Raw genomic sequence first — 6,230 nt, 5'->3', positions numbered from 1 at the left:
AGTAACAAAAACTGGGTGAAGTGGTAAAAATCAACAATGTGTATTGCATCAATTTATTTAGTGGAATTGCATTTATGATGAGAAAACACAAGAGATTCCACTTCAGATGCTAATCAAAATTGGTTGAGTTATTTGTTCATAGCTCATGAACCAATGGTATGCACCGCTTCAGTAAATAAAAAGTTATCCAATAACATCATGGTCGGCCAGACCTTTTCACTTTATTGTGGTGTTAAGGCTCCTGTGGGTAGGTTGGGCTTTCTCGTCTTCTGTGCAACACTGATTACTGATATGAGACACCGGGGAACCTGGTGAGACTGTTGCTTTTGAGAGCCAATTCTTGAGAGCAGAACTGCTCTCCGTGCAAAGGCAGCTTTGCAAAGCGAAACCTGTTTTCGCTTTGCAGAAAAGCAGGTTTTATTAATGGCAAATTTTGGTTTGTAACTGTAATTTGTGTTGAATATTTTTCTTCCAAAACTCTTACACATGTGCATATTGTGACTTTTGAGGCTGGTCTGGTATTTTGGAGCTATTTGATGCTTATTGCTTTTCCAGTAGAGCTCATATTGTTTTGTCATGTTATGAGTCTTTGGGTGAAAGTGAGCACACGGGCTGCTGTACTGGTACCAGCGCCTGACAGATACACGGTGGCCAGAACAGTTTGTATAATGAAAACAAAACAAATAAAAATGGCACCTCGTTAAAAGTGCTTGGGGGGAAAAAAAAATCAACAACTGAACCGAAACGAAATGAATGTGGCCTGACCCAATCTAACCTACGTCAAGCTGCAGTGACTCATGTTTTGGCACATGCAATTCAGTTAATTAGAATAGATGACTCCAGGTCCAACCTGTGAGTCACATCTGCGGCGACAGCTGCACTGAAAGGTGTGCAGCTGGTATGACTGCAGGTGTGGCTCCGGGCCCTGGGGCCAGTCGGTGGTGGGTCACAGCCACATACCTGGCTCCCTGCCCCAGTGGGCAGAGGGTGGAACGAGCACGCAGCGCCACCACAGCCCCACGGTCCCGTTGAGGCGGAACAGCGTGTCGCTGTAGGTCTTCTCGTCGAACTCCCCGGTCATGAACTCGTCGTAGAGGGAGCGCAGCTCGGACACGTTGGCCTCGCCGCGCACGGTGGGGCTGCTGTACTGGTACCAGTGCTGCGTGCCGACGGCCACCGACAGATACACGGTGGCCAGGATGCTCAGCACGCAGGCGATGACCAGAGCGGTGGCGTAGCGGTTGTCGACCATTGTTCACCCAGAGACGGACTTAAAGGGGATTAAGTCGGCGGGGTGGGGAGGGGGAGGGAGGGGAGCCGGTCTCAGCTCGTGCGGTGCACGGACGCGTTCCGGTCCTCCAGTTGCACCCAGTCACTCCAACATGGCTGATCACGGTGGAGGAGAAAGTCGCGCAAAAAATAAAACAAGCTGCAAACGCCGGCTATTTTAATGACGGCACCTTGTCTGTTGTGCTGGACAAAGCCCCGCGGCTCGGCTTGGAGACGCCATCTGTCCCGCTGTCCCACTTCCACAGATGGTGGGCGGCCTGCTGCAGCTCCAGTCCACAGCAACAACAACAGCAGCCCCTCCTTAACGGAAAAAAACGAATCAGTCCTCCGTAATAAAATGTGTTTTATCTCCAAAAAAAGAATGATCGAGGCAGATTTCACGAGGAGTTTATTTTTAGGATGCTCGGTGCAGCTAGGATGCTGGGAACGCGCTGTAATCCCTGCGTTTTCCTCTTCCGGTTAACCTTTTATGGTATCGGCAGCGGCAATATCAAAATAAAGTCCGCACCGTTTTGACCAGATCGAAATCCCCACGTCCCCACAGAATCCAGTTATTACTGTCATTTTTAATTGTTTTAATTTTCAATGAACTGAGCTGCTGTAATTTTAGGGTTATTATTATTATTGTCATCATTATTTTTATAGCCGGATCAGTAATTTGGGAACTTTGTTTATCCAGATGCTGTTATATGACAAGAAGCATTTCTCAACAATAAGAGTTGAGTGATTTAAGAGTTCAATGAGCAAGGAAAAAAGTTCTCTGGATGAAAATAAACACCAAAACTTGAACCTCTCATATTAACTGTGATATTGAAATTGCTTGGCCTCGCTGGTAGCATTCCCAGAAATCTTTCACAGTGAGATCCGACTTGATTGCATCTGCTCTCTTGTTTTTATTCTTTTGTCTGAAACACACCAGCTTTTGTTCTCAGATTGATTTTTCACTCTACCATAGTTGTTGCGAGTGCTTAGTCATTCCCATCTCAATATCTGGCCCACAGAAAGTCCCTTTTGGTCTTTATAGAAAGGAAGTCCTGGTATTTTCTTTTGTGCTACCAAGGTAATGTCTGGTAAATAGGATTTAATGGTGATAGAGGAACAATGACTAACAAAGAGACTCTTCACTTAAATAGACTGAAAGCCTTTCCCAGACTTAGGAATGTAAGTCCACTTTTTGAGAAAGGTGAAACTCGTACAGTCGGTTGATCACCTGTACGTCCAGTGTCCACTAAGATTCATTTTAGCTACGAAAACCAAAATGAGAGAACACGCTTTAATTTTGTAATCACTTTTATTTTCTAATTTCAGACTTAAAATTAAAATGAAACATAATAAAACCATTTTAAGCACTCGTTGAATACAACTTTATATCATAAGCTCAAGGCTTAGAAGCATCTCAAGAAAGAAGCTACATTTTTATTCACAATTGATTTATTTTTCTCTTTTTTCATTTCTACTCAGAATAGGCCATAAAATTACATAAACAGTTAATGTTTGACAATGATTTTAAATGTTTTAAAGCACACCTTCCTTCAGCAGCAAATACAAATAATTACTAGCAGTATAATCTAAATGCAAAATAATTATTGCAGCTCAATAATTATTTTTATAGACATGAAGCTTTAGTACAAGGAGTAATGTAATAACATGTAATTATGTATTTGGTTTAAACCATAGTGACTCAAGACTGATCTTCAGGCTTTCCACACCTCAAGCTGTAAATAGAGAGAAAAAAAAATACAACAATATTAGTTACAAATAAATAACTTGGTTTATTTAGACTTATCTTTGTTACTGACGATGACTTCAACATCATATTCTACTTTTTTTTTTTTGCCATACCATAAATCTTATATATATATATATATATATATATATGAATAAATGACATGCTAGCTATTTGATTGCCTGAAATGAATATTTTTTAACTTGTGAGGAAGACAGAATATTTACAGTTGTTGAATTTAAATGAAGTTTAACCTTTAAGAAATTAAACATAATAAAAACAAATAAATAGTTGACCCAAAATAATTAGAACGCTCATGTAGATGTCTGGCAACTGTACCACATTCTTCATCTCTTTGCACTTTTTTGCATCTTTTCCTCCATGGGACAGTTCTACCATAAACTGTCATACAGTGATATTACTCTACAACCATATATTTTTACTTTAGCTAAGAATGCTGATCGATTTCGTTTCGATGCTGAAGTCGACGATAGACGAAGCCGCCTCGATCAAAACATCCCGTATCTCATTGTTGTCAGGAACAGACGTGCCTCTAAACTTGAGGTTCACGGTGTGGATAACCGAGCTTTTCTGGGAACGCAGTCAAAATAGAAACAAGATGTTCAGTAAGTTAAAATTTAAATCGAACTGCAATGTGGAAGTAAAATTACCTGATTGTAGAAACCTCCATGGAGAGGAAGGCAGAGGAAAACCTTTTCTGGAAGAATGGTTCGAGCTACAGAAGCAGAAAAGAAGTCGGAGTGAAACACCAGCAGAGACGGGTTCAACTGTGAACAGTCCAAAAGACAAGATGCATTTTGAGCGGACAGCATTTACTTGTCTCTTTATCAGGGAAGACATATTATTGAAGGTCACAGATGAGTTCAGCAAGTCCTTTGTCAAAGGGTCTTCTACAGATGTGAAAGATACCACTCTTGTTAAGTCTTTCTGTTTGAGAAGAGAAGATCTTGATGTTTGTTCACATGAAGCAGACATCAGTGTGCATTTGCAGACCCTGGATGATTGACCAAATGTAGGCATAGAACCTGTCAAAAACAAGAATGGGAGAAAATATGTCAGAAACAAAGCAAATTTTAAAGTGAATAACATTTAGATTTCAGTTAATTAAATTAAGAAATTTTACAAATAAGTGCCAATAAATCTGTTAGATCTCTAGTAATTAGTCAAAACCGGAAAAAGCAAAAGGAATGAAATGCATATCTCAGGACTTTAAGAGAAAATCTCTGAAATAAATTTTAAAATTAATTAGGGCATAAAATTTTTTATCTTGTAGAAAAAGATTTAGATTCAACTAGCTTAGATTAAAATCTAAATTTTTGAGGGGGTTTCAAGAAGAAAACCAACAAACTAGAACTGTAAGCAGTTAACAGATACCAAGACCATCCAGAAAGTCTAGACATAGATTTTAACATGACTTTTAAACAGAAAACTTAGTACACCAAAAAATAAAAAAAAATATAAAATTCCCCAAAAATATCTTAGATGATCATGTCTAAAAGAAAAACAATTTGACAGTTTTGCAAAAGATTTTGAAATTCAATCAAAATGTAATGTGTAAACAAGTTATTGCAGCATTTTGTTCTTCACATTTCACTCTAACAATTTTTCATTGTTAGATTGCACAGCAAATGCATAGCTCACGTTTCTATATTATGTATATTTTTATAGAATATCTGTAGTGGTTTTAGGAAATTCCTTCCTTGTGGTATAATAATGAAGAACATCTTACTGGTAGCTGCTGTAACTCTGACTCCACTGCTTCTGATATTGTTAAACACAGAGAAGAGAGTGAATGTGTATCTGGTTCCAGGACCGAGAGATGACACTGTGTGCTTTACTGGTCCATTTCCATATGGTGCACTGATGGATGTCTCTGTGTCATTAAACTGGAGAACAAAGCTGATATTGTTGTTTTCTTTATTCCACTGCAGAGTGATGCTGGTCTCATCTTGACTGGATGCTCTGAAGCCACCTGCACTTTTAGGAGCTAAAAACACAACATGATTAGAAGTAGTGTGTTCATGTTTCTAAGTCTAACATTGTATAAAAGGAACAAAAATACAGGCTATTTTTTACAGTAAATACATTTTGTATTCCCCTTTTGTGGTAGATTAAAGACTGTTTCCATTTTGTATTTAATCTTAAAAATGTTTTTTTTCTTTCTTCTCTGGCCACTAAAGACCTTAGCCTCAAACTCTATGCAGATAATAAACATACTTATTAACAGGCCAGCATTTTTATATTATTTGTTTTTTTTTTCATTTTTAAAAATTTAATACCAAAACTTTTTTTTTCTGTTGTGAAAATAGAAGCTTATTTAATATTTTTGTTGAAATGCCTTGAATAGTAGAACTTGCTTGAGTCAACCCACAATATAATAATGTCATAAACACTTAATGCTCCTCTCTAGGGGCTAGAAATAAGTTTCATGGCCTGTTCCTACTGGCACGCACACATTGTGTCTATGGAATAATGTATAATGATAGGATCATTTCTGACATTATTTAAAGACAAATATAAAAAAAACCTAATAACAATTAATATGCACTTGTTACAAGTATCTCACCGATGCTGAATACAAAAACTGTACAGATATGCATTAATACTTTGTAGGGATTACATTAAACATCTTACCAGTGGCAGCTGAAAGCTGTACTCCTCTACTTCTTATGTTCTCAAACACAGAGAAGAGAGTGAATGAGTATTTGGTTCCAGGACTGAGAGATGACACTGTGTAGTTAACTGGTCCATTTCTATATGGTGCACTGATGGATGTTGCTGCCATTAAACTGGAGAACAAAGCTGATTTTATTGTTTATGTTATTCCACTGCAGAGTGATGTTGGTCTGATCTTGACTGGATGCTCTGAAGCCATCTGCATCTTCAGGAGCTAAAAACACAACATGAAGAGAGGTAGTTTAATCATGTCTCTAAAGTTTTAACAATTCTTCTCTACTTTACCAGAACCACCATCATCTCCTTATAACAGGAACAGCTATATGAGTAGTACAAACCATTTCAAATCATGTATTTTGAGCAACATTTATTATGTAATATATTGGCGGTCAAGCTATTTGATTGACAGCAAATTAAATTCATTGATTAACCTGTGATTTACTGCATGATCAAAGACTGGGACAGTGCAAACATCATGTGACAAAATTTCAATTGTTACATGTGTAACCTGTCGAAT

General features: G+C 38.1%; 2 protein-coding genes across 2 annotated transcripts; both read right to left on the bottom strand.

The window, feature by feature from the left end:
- Window positions 1-960: 960 nt before the first annotated feature.
- LOC129373209 (claudin domain-containing protein 1-like) lies at window positions 961-1,741 on the bottom strand (the record flags this gene model as incomplete). Its single annotated transcript, XM_055050984.1, has 1 exon — window positions 961-1,741. A coding segment is annotated over exon 1 (292 nt), but the record flags the coding sequence as incomplete, so codon positions are not given.
- A 1,841-nt stretch (window positions 1,742-3,582) lies between these two features.
- On the bottom strand, window positions 3,583-5,822 carry LOC129373208 (receptor-type tyrosine-protein phosphatase eta-like). Its single transcript, XM_055050983.1, has 5 exons — window positions 5,672-5,822; window positions 4,767-5,024; window positions 3,854-4,062; window positions 3,688-3,752; window positions 3,583-3,607 (listed from the first exon to the last, which is right to left on the bottom strand). The coding sequence occupies exons 1-5, from the start codon at window positions 5,820-5,822 to the stop codon at window positions 3,583-3,585; spliced, it is 708 nt and encodes a 235-aa protein (XP_054906958.1).
- Window positions 5,823-6,230: the final 408 nt, after the last annotated feature.

Source organism: Poeciliopsis prolifica, unplaced genomic scaffold, assembly GCF_027474105.1.
Source record: "Poeciliopsis prolifica strain line A6 unplaced genomic scaffold, Auburn_PproV2 SCAFFOLD032, whole genome shotgun sequence".
Taxonomy (NCBI): domain Eukaryota; kingdom Metazoa; phylum Chordata; class Actinopteri; order Cyprinodontiformes; family Poeciliidae; genus Poeciliopsis; species Poeciliopsis prolifica.
This window is presented reverse-complemented; position numbering and strand designations above follow the sequence as displayed.

Excerpts from the sequence above, each read along its gene's own strand:
- LOC129373208 (XM_055050983.1), bottom strand. The coding sequence starts at position 5,822 with ATGGCAGCAACATCCATCAGTGCACCATATAGAAATGGACCAGTTAAC. Across the intron at positions 3,753-3,853 it reads CTTCCCTGATAAAGAGACAA|CTCGAACCATTCTTCCAGAA; the intron begins GTAAATGCTGTC and ends CTGCTTCTGTAG. Across the intron at positions 3,608-3,687 it reads ATGGAGGTTTCTACAATCAG|AAAAGCTCGGTTATCCACAC; the intron begins GTAATTTTACTT and ends CTGCGTTCCCAG.